The sequence below is a fragment of the Tachysurus vachellii genome, chromosome 19 (assembly GCF_030014155.1).
Source record: "Tachysurus vachellii isolate PV-2020 chromosome 19, HZAU_Pvac_v1, whole genome shotgun sequence".
In the NCBI taxonomy this organism is placed as follows: Eukaryota; Metazoa; Chordata; class Actinopteri; order Siluriformes; family Bagridae; genus Tachysurus; species Tachysurus vachellii.
The window spans coordinates 11,799,084-11,813,410 of record NC_083478.1 but is presented as its reverse complement, the minus strand read 5'-3'; the positions used below and the strand labels follow the sequence as shown (position 1 = coordinate 11,813,410).

Below are 14,327 nucleotides of genomic sequence, written 5' to 3'. Positions count from 1 at the left end.
ATAACATGATTGTCTAGAGACGAATGTGGAAAACTCACTTAAATAACAACTCCTGCATTGTGTGCCAGCAATGTTTAACAGTTTTATTTGTTTGTAGCTGTTTTAAAAAACTGCTTTAAAAAAACAACTAAAATCTATTATAATAAATAGAAAAAGGGCAATTGTTAAATCAGTTCACACATATAACATTGGTCATGAAAGGAAAACCTAAAATAAAAATCACACGAGTGATTAATTTAATAAGCTTATAGAAAAGGTATAAACACATACAAAATCTAAAGCTAGAACCTTTTTAATTGTTTTGGATAATTCAATATTTATCTTATCTCTTTGATTCTGTTTTCAAGTTAAATTAGAAATGAGATGCAGAATTAACCAAAATAATTACAAATATTTAGAACAGCAGACATTTAGGCAATATATCAGGTTTATATGTTTAAATGAATTTGAGAAAGATTTATATAATAAATTGCTCTTATTGCACAGGTGTTTGAATAAAGAAGCATTGAATAAAATGGTACGGGTAGATGAGATCAGAAGGAGTATGAATTCATAAGTGTATGGTTAAACAGGACAGTCATATAATTATGGAAATAATTAATTTCATATAAAAAAAATGCAGTAATATGATGAAGACTTACATACCAAACAAGTTCATTTCAGGCAGTTTCAACCTAATATAGGTTGCAATTTTGAAATATTTTATATAAACCTTTCAAACAAACTGCAAATTCACAATTCGCACAATGCAATTGGGATGAAAAGTCAGCGGGTGGGACTGGGATTAAAATATAATTTATATAAACACTAAAACAAGACAAATTGAACCGCATAACTTGAACTAATTCAAATTCATAATGTTCAGGATCTTTTAATGAATCAGTTTGACTAAGCATGTCAAACCATGGAACTTAACCTTCTTAAATTCACACAGTTAAACCCGTTAAAGAAATAAGAGCCAGAAGAACAGCTTAGAAATATCAAAATCTCAAAAGACACTAATCCTCAACAATTCCATACATAAATTATGACTTTGTACAATTTTGTGCAATCATATGCTACACTGTAAATTAGGTAAAAGGCTTTGCAGGATTAAATTAAGATTGCATTCTAAGTTAATTCATTGTCATTCTCTCACACTGAACATTTGCATTGGATATTAATGCAGGTGCACTTGCTGTATGTGCCTGGCCTAACTGTGTGTGTTATCTCAGGGTTGCTGTTGATACTGGCTCTCCGTGGCCGTGTAGAAATCCTCCAGCACGCTCTGAAGATACTCAAAGGTTGGCCTATCTTCTGGCTTGTTCTTCCAGCACTCTAGCATAATGTCATACAGCTCCTGAGGACATGAGTCCGTGCGCTGCATGCGATACCCTCTCTCTAGAGAACGAATCACCTCTGGGTTCGTCATGCCTGGAAGATACATAGAATCAAACAGACTGTGAGACAGTGGAAATTAAAAGGTTTGCACAATATACACACAGTGGAACATCTTCTCTTGATCATACACTGTTCTGTTTTGTCCTAGCCCATGACTATAAAAACTGGACAAGTTGCCTCCATTGATTCATAATGTATTTCCTATTGTGAAGCTACAACCTGTGCAGTAGGTATTTGTACGTATTCATTGAGCAGCCACAGATGAACAAATAATATATGATTGCCTATGAATACACAGATCTACTGTATTAAAGTGGGTTCAATTACCTCTACATGAAGAGGCTTTCTGCATAAGCAAACCATCATGTTTTAGAAACCTTGAATTTTATGTCTTTTTCTGCAAAACAGATTACTAAGCACATCAAATACCTAAAATGAATGTTTAGTTCATTTGTTAATTGCTTGCAGTACTGAATATTTCAACACTGTACATGCACAAACTTACACATGCTGAAAAGTACAGTGTGCTGAAGCATCTTCCAAAATAAATACCTCAAAAGTGAATAGAAAATGCTCCAATAGATGCTAGAAATTTTATTAAAATTATCTTAAAAGTGATTAACTAAGGTACTGTTTAAGTGGACCGCAGGTTAAAACTGCTTCAGGCAAATAATGCTTGATTTATATTGGATATGCTTGGCGTTAAAAATAGTATTGCTACTAGCCACCAGAGGTCAGTAGAGACATGGTGACATCACTGAAATCAAAATGCAACTGCTTCTGTTATGCTACTGAATCAATAGTTAGACTGACTGATCACCTCCATCTTAATGGGAGTGGTTTGTTCCATAAAGATTCACTGAATGATTTGATGTTGATATGAGAACGTGTCATTTTCACAGTCACCACAGTTCATCACTTTGATTTGGAGATTTTGGACCAATAGGCCAAACAGTGCTTTCTACCATGATCTTCATAATACCAATTGACGGAATATCCTTAAGATGCTGTTCCGTACATTTGACATCTGCATATACAAAGACTTTGTTCCCAACATAACTATGTACTAGGCTCATTGTCTTTATGATTAAAATAAAAACATTATTTTGAGTCAATAGTACAGAACATGATGGCTAAGCTTCTACATGATCAAAGTTACTGCACTAACAGCAGATATTCTGTGATTAAGTTCATTAGAATGGTTGTAAACCCGGTCTATATGTTTAACTTCACTAAAAATTGTTGTTCCTTCCTCCACTGTGGATATTGTACATTGAACATTAGGATATTCTTGAGTTGGTATTCCTGTATGCTACATATTTATCTAGCCCTCAATAAACTCTAAATTAGTATTTGGAGTGGCAGTGCTTACCTGGGTAAGGTGTTCGGCCGTAACTGATAATCTCAGTGAGCAGAATCCCGAAGGACCACACATCTGATTTGATGGTGAAGGAGCCGTAGTTAATAGCTTCTGGCGCAGTCCACTTAATGGGGAATTTGGCACCTTTAACAGAATATATGCAAGATCAGTGGTTAGATGTTAAAGTCCCATTCTGTAATCAGTTAAGCAACACTAGTTTAGCAAAATTCAGTATTTAAAGAGTGAACGTATATATATATATATATATATATATATATATATATATATATATATATATATATATATATATATATATGCAAATAGCAAAAAAGCAGATATGCTGATTTTAAAACTATGAAATGACTTACCCTCTCTGGCAGTATATTCATTATCCTCTATGATACGTGCCAAACCAAAGTCAGCAATTTTGCACACCAGACTCTTATTAACCAGAATGTTGGCAGCCCGAAGGTCTCTGTGAATGTAGTTCCTTCGTTCAATGTAGGCCATGCCTTCTGCTGTCTGGGTAGGCAGAGACAGGTAGAATAGACAATCTCAAATACAGTCTACAGTAAGAGTCGTTTATCAATACACAACATACCATGTATCTGTTTCAGACTGCCTCTGTAGTAATACTTTCAGATTAGAATGTCACATGCTTTGTTTTTCATCTATGAAACCCTATAATTAAAAGGATCACGATCTGTGGTTTTATTTTTGGAACCCTTTGATTTCTGTACCCTTTTGGAACCCTTTGATTTTGGTATTCAAACCTGATAAGCAACATGTTCCTCTGTGTGTGTAAAGGTGCATTTACACTGTATCAGCTTTTGTGTGTGTGTCTGTGTGAGTGTCTGTGAGCGTAAATACATTAGAAATGAACACGCACACGGACGCGCACACGTAAAGCCTGATACACCGGGGCACAGTGTAAATGCACCTTTACACACACAGAGGTACATGTTGCTTATCAGATTTGAATATTAAAATTCAACCACTAACAGAACAAACCTCCTTTGTACATCAAAGGCAAATATACCACGGTACATTCAGTTCCACACCAAAAAAAGCTCTGCAGGAACTATAGATTGAGAGCAGAATGGAAAGACAGACTAAAACAGACTCACCTGTGCAGAGAAGTCTATCAGTTTGGGTAACTGGAGACGATTTCCTTCATCACTCTTGAGGAAATCCAATAAACTGCCTTTAAAATGCACACACAGACTCAGTTTAAAATGGGTTCTCTTTAGCCTCTATACAGAAAATCTTATATTTGCTCACACACACCCACACACACCTTTCTCCATAAACTCTGTGATGATGTAGATGGGCTCTTCTTTGGTAACTACAGCATTGAGACGGACCAGCTTGTCATGTTGGAGGCTCTTCATAAGGTTTGCTTCCATCAGGAATGCCTCCACAGACATGCTGCCCGGCTTCATAGTCTTCACAGCCACCTTGGTGTGCTTGTTGTATGTGGCTGAATATGAGAAGCCACAATGTTGAAAACACCATAACATAAGCTATAACATTTTATTACGAGTAAATGGTTGTTTGACACATACCCATCCAAACTTCTCCAAATTGTCCAGCTCCCAGCTTTTTGTCCAGCTTGAGGGATTCTCGTGGGATTTCCCAGGCATCCTTTTCCCATGGCTTCTGGGGTTTGGCACTGATACAGGGGGTCGTGAGTGCCTGACACAGTCCATCTCCTTGCTCTGTGAAAACAACAGAAATACATCTTGCCAATGAAGCTGCTTCTGTATGTCGTGCAAAGGACACTGCCCTGCTCTAATGCAAAAACCTGATACACTAGCAGGAAAAGGCTGCTTTCAGCTAGTGACTCTGACAGTGCAGACAGAGCAGTTTCTGGCAGTATGTGTTTTTTTAAGTGCTTTATTTTTGCTATGTAGGTCGAAATGAGAACACTAAAAAAGATATTAACTTGGGGCTTTTTTGCCTTACATCTGAGTGTATATTATTATAGACCACAGTGCATAGCACAAAGTGTTCAGAGTGATTACTTATGAAAAAGCACATGTGAGTAAGAAGGGTGCTTCATTTAATGCTGAGACGAACTTCTGTGAAAATAACTCACAGTGTCAAGACATTGTCTAATAGCTGATGAATAAATCATATGCACACTGTGATCAAACCTTGTATCCAATTATATTATATTATTTTCTACTTATATCATGTGAAATATGCCTTGTATCCATGCAGCATAACATGAACAACTAATAAAACATTAGAAAGTTTCTTTGTTAAATAAATAAAGATAACAGCTACAGTACAGTTAAATAAAACCTTTCAACAAAATATGGTGTGGTGTAAAGATCACATGACTTGATCTGACTCTTACTCTTGTAATGATTGACAAGCTCTTGCAGGGTGATAAATGTGATTCGAGGTGAAATGTAGAAGCCTCCGCTGTCTAGCGTACGAATCTTGTAATGCTTCACTGTGTCACCTGTTTGAGGGTCATAGTCTCTTACTGACAGTGAGTAGCTTCCTGTAAATAGAAGAATAATTTATATGACAAGAATAAATATATTTTAGGCAGTAAAATAAAAGTAATTATTTGAGTAGATTCGGTTGAATTTATGTTTGATTGCCTGTATGTTTAAATCACCTTTGGTGGTCTCACTGTCTCTGATCATATAAGAGCCCACTTTATTTCCAGAGACCAGAAGCTGTCTCTCTGCATCTTTCCTGCTCACTCCTGTGAAGAACCAGCTGAAAGACACACATAATGTACAGCAGTTCAGAGCATTGGCTTAGAGTTGTGAGTTAAAACTAGGATCTAAATGAGTGACTGGAAGAAAAAAAATTGCTTGTGTGAGCCTCAATTCGACATAAAGCATGACGGACAAAGTGTGATTTCTTTCCAATAACATTCTAATAACAGGTCATTTTCTCCTTTAGCCAATTTAGGAGTATTTAAAAACAAGCTAGCTGCAATTTACTCTCAAATAAAGTAAATATGCTATACAGTATAAAAACATATTGGCTTAAATTATTCCAATTACTTGCTGTCCCCATATGTCTTTAACCTCTACCAAGAGAAATAAAGTGTATATATTCGGAATGTGAATATTTTAGAAAATGCAACCAACAAGGTTCTGTTAATGTTCCCCATGACACTTCAAAGACCTGCAGGTTCCTCTCTCAATGCATTTTGGATCACCTTAGGAAAAGTTTCAAATATGATGTAAAAATGTCATTTAAGGCCATTTTACTGCTGCCAAAGGTCAACTGCTGCCATCACATAGATCACAGAATACATGAAACTCAGTGAGCAAATGCTGTTTGTTTCCAGGTCAACTGTGTTCAAATCTAGCTCTATTTACCTCTAAATAATTTAATTCCAAACCAGGATTTTCTGATTATGTGTGGCACTCATACACTTGGCACACTGTATAACGTGTCTGTGTTGTATAATATTGTGTAGGTTATACACTCACTCTTCAGTTTGAAGTGTGTCTTTAGCTACGTAGTTACTGGGGATGTAGCCCTCCTGGCCAGTGCTTATAGACATTGCTTTCCACCATTCACCCGACCTACAGAGAGAAAAATCATGAAACGAATATTACTCATGTACAGAAGTACATCTAGTTACTGTACCACTTTTTAAAAAGATTCCACTTACTCTTCTAATATTTTTAACTTGTCTCCTTTTTTAAAGCCCAGGTCTCCATCGTGCAACCCTTCATAGTCAAAGAGCGCTATCGCAGTTTTCTCAAAATCTAAGAAGCATGAACAGACTATTAGATTCAGAGTTAGTTCTAATGACATTATAAAAATGCATAAATTTTGAAGCTTGCACAGCAAGGGCTGAGAATCTACCGTACTATAACTACTAGTCAAGCAGCAAACAGGAAATCAATTTGGTACCATGCCCAAAAAATCTAACACAAATTATGGCTTGTTTGTGCAACTTCTTTGCAAATGAACACCATTGGCAAAGTGCTGTATTAATAGCTCAACTCTAAAAAAAAGTGTCAAAAGTGACTTCCTCTTTAGTGTGTACTAAATGTTCTAAAAACCATTTCTCTGCCTCAATATGACTGAAATGATTTCTAGCATTAACATGGTTATAAAGCAGTAAATTCACACACCTGCTTTTTAACGGATCGTTTCAGCAGTAAACGTATGTAACAAATCTTTAATAAAGCAAAACATATCACTCACCATCTGCGCTTGAGGAAGGAGGAATAGGGCTGGATTTGTTCTGTTAAAAAAATTAAAAAGGTTTTTTATTGATGCATGCTTCATTTGATTTCCCCAAGTGTTTTTATATGCTTATAAACCTGAACCTTAATATCAGAAATTAAATGTTTTACAGGAGCTTAGCTCAATTCTATGTGTGGTTTGTACCAAATAATATGTACCTAGATGTATGGAATAAATATAGATGAATCAGTTTCATGTTTTTGATCTGAAAATAAACGCTTTAATTCATACTTGAACAAATGCAGATTACTGCTGCTGATTATTGCTGTATTCATAAATTCCAGGATTCTCCTTCATAATATGCTCATACTGAACATCCTTTCAACACACTCTTCATTTTAATTTATTTTCATTTACTCTTTGACTTTAAACTATCGTTGTCGAGAAGAACTGGATTATAATCTGGTATCTGGTATCACCCATAAGAGCTTGGGTTCCCTTTTGAGTCTGGTTCCTCTTTCCTTGCCACTGGCGCCTCTTGCTTGCCCATTAGGACTCTAAATATAAATCTACATTTTAAAGTGTCAAGATGTGTCAAGATGATTTTGTGACGATGTCTGTTGTTCGTTTCGATTGAACTGAACTGATAATTATTAGGACGAGCAGTCATTTTAAACTTGTTTTTCGGGTTTAAGAAGAATTAAAATGATTCACAAAGTATATAGTCTGCATTCACATGAAGAGGCAGAGCGACGAAGTGTGTAATTCACATCCTGGATGAGATAAACCAAGAGGTTAGATATATTTATACAGTCGCCACAGATCCCTGGTTGTAATGAGAGGACAACACACCACTAAAGTAACAAAAGGCACAAACAGAAAGTGAATGTAAAACATGGTCACATTTTGGTCCTTATTAAAATAAGAGAACTTTACATCAGCTTATTAAGATAAGGTAACCGTACAATGGAACAGACTGAAATCTGCTGTGTCTGTATAATTACAATCTATATTTAAACACAACATTAGGGATTAATTATTTTAGCACCCGTCTTGACATTACATAATGTTAACCGTAATGAAGAAAGGAGTTTCATTGCTTGTAGAAATAAAAATAACCCTGCATTCGAGGAATGGATGTTTCTTCAAGACGTAGAAAAGTGTTCTCTAAAGCAATAGTTGGGGTACCTCAGTGCATCCATGAGGCATAACCATGGTATCTGTCATTTTTATTTTATTTCATTAAAAATAAATCTTACAGTAATGGAAATCAACTCATCATGATTAAACCTAGCTTTTATTACAAGTATGCTCTGAAAGTTGACTGCTTGACTAGTCATTTGATTTGATTTGATTTATTCAAAACCTCAATAAGTCAAAAACAGATACAGATAATACATACTGGCTACAGATGATGTCAACTAATAAAACCTATTCTGTGCGTAGACATCTCTGTTATACAAAATCGTTTTGTTTTTTTTTTAAATATTTTCATTATACATATTTCAGTTTGAAATCTTTGGACAATTAAGTCTCATAATAATGTACAATTATTGTCCACCTACACATTTGTGCAGTTATTTAATTAGCCATTTGTGTGGCAGCATTGCAATGTATAAAGTCAAGTAGACACGGGTCAAGAGCTTCAGGTAATTTTCACTTCAAACATCAGAATGAAGAAAAATTGTGATCTCTGTCATTTTGACCGTAGCAGGGTTGTTGGTACACTGATTTACTGAAACTGAACAGCTGAAGATTAGAAAAGTTGAAGATGATTCTGCAACTGCCCTGTTTCATGAGTCTGTTTCGTGTTTCTGTTCCACCTTCGATTATGGTTCTTTGCTGAGGTGAGTAGAAGTCAATGTGATCATTGTTGTAACCCATACACCTACTGTAGGTTCTATGCTTTGCGCATTCTGTGATGTTTTTTCTGCTCACCACAGAAAAACAGTCCCTATTCGAGTTACTATAGACTTCCTCTCAGCTCAATGCATTCTGGTCATTCTCCACTAATCTCTCTCCTCAACAAGGTGTTTCAGCCTGCAGACCTTCTGCACAAGGAATGTTTACTTTTTCACACCGTAAAAAGAAGATCAGTAGTGTATGAAATATTCAAACCAGTAGATCTGTCACAAACCAACCGTGCCACTGTTCGATGTGATCATTAACTACAGCTCTTGACCTGTTTCTGTCACATGATTAGTTAACTGTATAAATGTGCAGGTGTTCCGTATAAAGTGGATAACAAACGTATATTGTACCATGTGTTAGTACCTTATTATAGACATCAAATTCTGTTCTCGTCACAGTCATTAGCTGTGTCTAATACGGTGCCCGATTCTCTTTAAACAAACGCAGTGTGTTTAGAGCATTTAGCGCTTGCTTGTACACTAATCTGTTAGAGAAATCTGTGAGATTCAGCATACTGTGCCTACATCAATTGATAAAAGTGTATTAGAAATGGTGTAATAGGTAGGGGATAGGGTGTGGTTTCTGAAAGACTGCCAATGTGATTTTTCGGCTTATTTTAGTGTAATATCTTTGGAGAGAAATAGTCTGCTGTGCCATTACCCGATGAAGTACGTCCAAGGAAGCTGAATATACTTAAATATTCCATGCCGATGACCTAGCAAAACACATCCAGTACACTAATGTGCAATCGTCAACATTTTAGCTGAAACACTTCTTCTTTCCATTAAGCCTCTATGTTTTTGTGCTCAACCGAACTAAAACCCTGGTGGAGATCAGCACTTACAGCCTTGCTCCCTGTCGTAGGGTCTTTGACATAGTGTGCCGTCTGATTGCGGTTGCCCATGTCGTTGCCCACAGTTTTGCCACCTGAATCCTGGTCTGGTTTGGTGCCAATGCAGCCCATGATAAAAACCTACACAGAGAAAGTGAGTATAGAATGAGTACTGAAACATGAGATATTGCTACATAGCAGTGACAAAACATGTAATAACTTTGCTTCCTGCTGCCTGTGATCTGACCCTATTTATTAATAGTAGATCGAAAGAATATTAGGATTTTTTTTATACAGAAACTGCAGAGATGGTGGTCCTGTGGTGTGTGTGTTTGTATGTATGTATATGTGTGTGTGCGTGCGAGAGAAAGAGAGAGTGAGAGAAAGAGAGAGAGAGAGAGAGAGAGAGAGAGAGATAGATAGATAGATAGATAGATAGATAGATAGATAGATAGATAGATAGATAGATAGATAGATAGAGAGAGAGAACCAATGATTAGAAAGTTAGATATCAAAATATATCAAAAGGAAGAAGCCAGGGGAAGCTCTGAGACACCTAACCAACACATATCCTCCACCCACACACCCACACACCCACGCCACAGCTGCATCTAACAGATTAATCTAACAGTACCAGCAGTTTCAGCTATTTCTCTATGGAACAGACAGCCTAAATTATATTCGACAAAAAAATTCGACAAAAGTTTCTTGTTGGTGGGAACGTTGTATTTTGTGTGTATACATCAATGGCTCTAGCCTGTAATAGGATCGCTCTTTCTCTCTCCCTCCTTTAATATTAAAGCTTGATGGCAAGGAAAAAAGACAGATAAAATTATGCTGTAATTCATTCTGTAGTGTTAAACAAGTAGAAAAGGCACAGTAGATGTTTAGAGGAAATCAAACGCAGCTCATGTATAACATATAAAACATAAATAATGCTTTCATTTCTATTTTTTTCATTTCATTTCTCCTTATTTCTCTTCACATCACTAATATTATAACCTGCATTTTGAGAGGTTGTGTTAATGTGGCCATACATGATAAAAACAAATAAAACTATTAAAAACATAATAATAATTCTGGTTGAGGCAGCGCTATAAAAATTATAGCTTCTTCGTTATTTATAACCTGATTCTGCAACACACAGGTAGCTGATCCATAAACATCCTTTGTGATGGAAAGAAACTCCCTGCTAATCTCTGCAGGAGAGTTTTTATACTGCAGCATTATACATTATGCTGTAGTTTCTAGGTGGGATGAAGCAGAGATTGCAAAGTAGTGGGGGTTTCCTGTAACACATGCACTGTATACTGGTATAAAAAGAGGTCATATCTCTGTACAAACAAGTTCTCTGAGTCAACTACTGTGCATGTAGAAATTATTGGCAGGATCAATTGCATGGTTTATTGCACCACTTTATACCACCACTTTATTATCATGTGTGTGTGTATATATATATATATATATATATATATATATATATATATATATATATATATATATATATATATATGATGTGATAAAAGATACAAAAATAGAAGCATTGCTCTCACCTTTGGACACAAGACAGGCATTGTGAGAGAATGGCGGTCCAAAGTGAAAAACGAGACACAAAGCTACTAAACTGCTGTGTCCTACCGAGTAGATAAGTGTATCTAGTGCATGCCGAGTCCAGGACACAAACAGTATTCAAACGGCATATTCAAAGTGATTCAAACAGAAGAGCAGGAAGGCAGAGTCCAGTTATGAGAAAACACCCTACAATCACTTCCTCAATCACTTTAAAAAAAAAAAAGCCCAGAGAAGGTAGTGGATGAACTTGTGTTATACACAAGAAGTAAATTCATTTACACTACACCGTTTTGTAACATCTCTGGGTTGAGAATGACAGAACTACAGAACTACAAAACTTTTGAGGAATGGAAAAATATTAGAAATAATTCATTTCAATGAAACATCATGTGCTTGTATGTCACTCGCTGGAATATCATTGCTGATTTTATACGATGAGATTAAGTGAGATTAAGGATTTTTTGGGCATGAAAATACCGAGCTGAAATAAACACGGAAATATTCATCTCGCATACAAAATCTCACTCAGAACATGGATACTAAAATGTACTTTAGTACGTTACTTTTATTTATTTTTATTTATTTATCTTTCACCTGGAAATGTGTGAATAGTGTAGCTGTGAAAAGAAAAGCTTTCCACTAAATATACATTATATATGCTATATATTATATACTATAATTCTATTTCAATTTCAATGATTTGTATACTACTTTTAACAATTGACACTGTCTCAAAGCAGGTTTTCATAAGTATAGAAACCGAATAAAAATGTTAAAGTTTTAAAATTATGTTACTAAATATCTCTAACATCTATCCCTAATGAGCAAGCCTGAGGTGACGGTATAATTCCAGGTAAAGGGTACATACTAAAGGCGCAAAAGGTTTACACCTATGGATACCATCCCACTGACAAGGAATGGAACAGATTCATTAAAAAAAAAAAACATTATTAATTAAAAAAAAATAATAAAATCCTGTAGATTTTTCTCAAGCATTAGTTGCAATATATAGTGAAAAATGTCTTGGTTGGTTCTATATACAAATAATGTTTACATGTATGTATAAATATCAATACCAAAAAAGTCGGTCTGATTCAAAGGGTCAGAATCTCTAGTGAACAGACCATAAGGGTTTACTGGGGTAGGAGATTACAGCTAATTGGCACTGTTGTAGTCAAACATATGCAAACACACACACACACACTCTCTCTCTCTCTGTCTGACGATACCCGATGTAGATGTAAGGCACTGAAGTAGAATGAAGGCAAACTGAAAATTTGCTTCCTCATTCCGCTCTCACTGGTTCCTCTTTTGCTCTATTCTTATTACTGTGCACCTATATCTGTCTCATTCTTACTACTGCTTTTTGTTAGTGGAGCTGGAACTTTATATATATTCAGCTGTTTTATTTTCGCTAAAGTGCATTTTTTTTCCTGGCAGGTCTTAACAGTTTTCGGGGTATACCACCATTTATCCAATTCGAGATCCATGTTGAAGGTACCTTCACCTCTTCATCTATGTAAGACGTCTGTAATCAATAATGACTGTCTGGAAAAAAAAATCCACACACAGGGTTTCATGTACTCTTGTTAGCCATACAGAACAGAGAATTTCCCAGCTTTCTGTTATAGACTAAAGGCATGCTCAGAACACTGACCTCAGAGCAAGGGGGAAGTCAGCTGAAGGCCTTTGCCAACAGGAAGTATGGTATTTGAAGGTGGTAACTAATGTGAAAAAGGGAGCATTTAAAGCTTAACATTTTTTTTTTAAAGAAACAACTATGACCTCCAGTGCAGTGCATAACAAAGGTGCTGCCTTTAGTATTCTGCCATTCCAGTGTTTTTGACCCCCTGTTTTGCTGTGCTGTTAGCTGTTGTTCTGCATGATTTGCCTTGTTGTGTTGATGTGTATATTTTGCAGTTTGCATACTTGAAATGTAAAGATTGTGTCAGTGTGTTAGAGTGTCTACACTGCTGAAGTTTATCACACTCTGGACTAGTGCTTTCTCTCACTGTTCACGATCTCACACTTGTTTGTGGTCAGTTAGTGGAAACTTGTGGTGTGTTGTGTTGTGTGTTGCTGGTATTTTTGTCACTTTTTCTTTCTTAGTAGTTTCATGCTGATTCGTTTCTCATTCACTTTGCTCTGAATAAACGTAACAGTACAATGTACCTGGACAAAAGAACACATGAAAGGCTAATACGAGCTGGTGAACAATATCATTTATTAATCCTGATTAGTTTAGCGCTTTAAAGCCTGAAAAGCTTTAAGCATTGTAACATATAGGATTGTCAGATTGGGCGCGCCTCTTAGTAGTTAAACCAATCAGATGCTCACTTATTATGAAGTTGAAATCTTAAAATAAAAACATTTTATTCCTCTGCGTTACCGCCATCAGTTGTGCAAAAGATCGCATTATTAATGTAAACGTTTTCATCTTCAATAAGTCAAAATGTTCTAACTTAACTTAAGAGTTAAGAACTTAAGATGTCTAACAGGACACACTAATAGATTACATAGTACATAATCTACATTAGAGACTGACAAAACCTTGATTAGTTTGTTTGTTTGTTTGTTTGTTTGTTTGGTTTATAGAATCTTCTGCTAATGGTGTTGGATTGTTTAGTAAAAGGAAATGGATAACACACAATCTGAGTAGCTCAGTCTAGCTAGAATCAGTCTAAAATCACAGAAATAACCTGCTAATATGTTATATAAAGATTCCACATTCATAACTTGATCATAATCCCCAAAGAAACCTATATAACAAGTGACAACGTTATTTCTGATACTATGTAAATACAATCTGTAGGGTTCTAGTTCTTGATGCTACTGGAATAAACAAATAATAAATATATAATAAATAAATAAAAGTAAAAAAAAAATCCTTACCCGGGTCAAAGTTAATTTAATCCACGAACGCCTTTCAAGATGTTGATCATCAGAGAAGTTTTCTTTGACCCACTAAAGCACTTTTCTATGCCGGTTCCTTCATCTCGTCTAGCAAGTGAAGATGTACAGTACAGTAAGTGAATGAGGAAGAAGTTCAACCTCCTACTGAATAAAAACTGTGTCCGCGCAGAGTCATGGGCTGTGTTC

General features: G+C 35.8%; 1 protein-coding gene across 2 annotated transcripts; it reads right to left on the bottom strand.

Annotated features, from left to right (window-relative positions):
• Positions 1 to 69: 69 nt before the first annotated feature.
• On the bottom strand, positions 70 to 14,297 carry hck (HCK proto-oncogene, Src family tyrosine kinase). Of its 2 annotated transcripts, none has more exons than XM_060893502.1 (13): positions 14,121 to 14,297; positions 9,663 to 9,797; positions 6,932 to 6,971; positions 6,390 to 6,486; positions 6,205 to 6,300; positions 5,373 to 5,476; positions 5,103 to 5,252; positions 4,306 to 4,458; positions 4,038 to 4,220; positions 3,868 to 3,944; positions 3,109 to 3,262; positions 2,753 to 2,884; positions 70 to 1,413 (listed from the first exon to the last, which is right to left on the bottom strand). In XM_060893502.1, the coding sequence occupies exons 2-13, from the start codon at positions 9,786 to 9,788 to the stop codon at positions 1,211 to 1,213; spliced, it is 1,515 nt and encodes a 504-aa protein (XP_060749485.1). In that variant the 5' UTR covers positions 9,789 to 9,797; positions 14,121 to 14,297; the 3' UTR covers positions 70 to 1,210. The 2 variants fall into 2 exon arrangements, with proteins under 2 accessions (XP_060749485.1, XP_060749486.1); XM_060893503.1 differs by having other exon boundaries at positions 9,669 to 9,797.
• Positions 14,298 to 14,327: the final 30 nt, after the last annotated feature.